Source organism: Daucus carota, chromosome 1 (assembly GCF_001625215.2).
Source record: "Daucus carota subsp. sativus chromosome 1, DH1 v3.0, whole genome shotgun sequence".
Taxonomy (NCBI): domain Eukaryota; kingdom Viridiplantae; phylum Streptophyta; class Magnoliopsida; order Apiales; family Apiaceae; genus Daucus; species Daucus carota.
The window spans coordinates 52335932-52337677 of record NC_030381.2 but is presented as its reverse complement, the minus strand read 5'-3'; the positions used below and the strand labels follow the sequence as shown (position 1 = coordinate 52337677).

Genomic DNA, 1746 nt, shown 5'->3' with positions numbered 1-1746 from the left:
TATATTCTCCATGGGTAGAGTTTCTACTGAGATTTTCCTTGCCGTGTGAATTTAGAAGATTATTATTTTGAAAGCTAAAAAATTTCAATAAAATCTTAAATGAATTATAATATCTCAAATCAGCTTCTACTTGCATGCTTTGTTCCACCCAAGAATATAATAAAATATAATACTGGGCTGTCTTAAAACCTTTTGGAGTCCAACATTGTCAGTGTCAAAAAGCCCAGTACAAAACCTTATACATACAAGTGACAGTGGAGACACCGGGTTGGTACATCCATTCTCAAGTTGAGCTGCTGCAAAAAAAATTAGGGTTCGAAATGGCAAGAAGGGAAAACTGCAAGAAGAACAATTCCGAATTACCTCACGAACTCATGTTCAAAATATTCTTCTTGTTACCTGTGGCAACACTTCTTCGCTGCAAATCAGTTTGCAAAACATGGTTATCAATCATTTCAGACCCTCAATTCGTCGAAGCTCACTGCATCGAATCCCAGAAAAGACAACCCAGTTCAGTAACTGAACTTTCGAGCGACCAAATCTGCATTGATAATCATGAAAGTAAAACCCTCCTCCAACTGTCAATATTCTATGATGGTATAATTCATTTCTTATCTTGTTGTAATGGCCTTGTTTGTTTTGCCAATACTGCTTATAGTACTATATTTCTGGGGAATCCGATGACTAGGCAATTCAAGAAAGTTCCTACTCCTCAGATACAAACAGCTGGTAGTTTCAGTATTGGGTGTAAGTTAGGGTTTGGTTTTGATGATGTTTCTCAGGATTACAAGATCATTAGGTTTGTTTGTGACCATAAAGATAGTAGTTATAGTATCGAAGCTGAGATGTATTCTGCGAATGAGGATTCTTGGAAAGAGATTAGGGTCCCTATTGGCCTAGAGACGACATTTCAGTTTGTTAGACATCGAGGAGGATGTGTATTTCGTCCTGATCAAAGCAGGGTATTGTATTTTGAAGGCTTTCGTGAGGTACTATCGTTTGACTTGCATGATGAAGTGTTTAGACTGCATCCGTATCCCAGACCTACAAAGTTACCATTGCCAGGTGTACCAAAGTCTTATCTTCTGGAATTTGAAGGGTCTGTTGCTATGATCTGTGATGAATCTAGTGGAGATGGTGAAACAGTTCATAGTCTATGGACATTGGAAAGGGATTGTGGCAATTGGATTAAACAGTTTAAACTTGAGGATTGTATAAAGAATGATCACATAATTCTATATCTGGGTGATGGACAGTTTGTTGTTAATGGACTAAGTTATTATAGACGTCGAAGTCGAACTATCTTTTACTACTACAATAAGAAAAATGCCAAAGAGTATCTCGGAGCATCTCCGGCCAGACAGGTTATTTCAGTTGTCAAGTTCAATGAGAGCCTTGTTTCCGTCAAAGGGTTTAAACAACTAGAAGATGGAGTATTCACAGTATAAAGAAACACAATGCATAATAATGTTGGTCATCAGCTTTTCAATTTCAGTTTGATCTCTTTTTTTTAGTACTTTCTTGTATCACTAAGCTTTGTTTCCATTAAAGCATTTGAACAAGTGAAGTCTGCGAGCAATTGGCTTGGCATAAACTTAATTACTTTTATTGAATGTGCTTCCATTATATGAACTATTTTTATATGTTGTATATCTTAACTTTCTACTTTGGCCACTTCAGTTGCTATTTTTTTTTTCTTTTATATCCCCCCACTCCTCGCGTTGATTAATAAAGCCAACAGCTCTT

General features: G+C 36.7%; 1 protein-coding gene across 1 annotated transcript; it reads left to right on the top strand.

Annotated features, from left to right (window-relative positions):
- The first annotated feature begins 320 nt into the window (after nt 1-320).
- Nucleotides 321-1448, top strand: LOC108224628 (F-box protein CPR1-like). Its single transcript, XM_017399305.2, has one exon. It carries the CDS (start codon nt 321-323, stop codon nt 1446-1448), a length of 1128 nt encoding a protein of 375 aa, XP_017254794.1.
- Nucleotides 1449-1746: the final 298 nt, after the last annotated feature.

What these genes read in the sequence shown, in the direction of transcription:
- LOC108224628 (XM_017399305.2), top strand. Translation starts at nt 321, where the DNA reads ATGGCAAGAAGGGAAAACTGCAAGAAGAACAATTCCGAATTACCTCAC.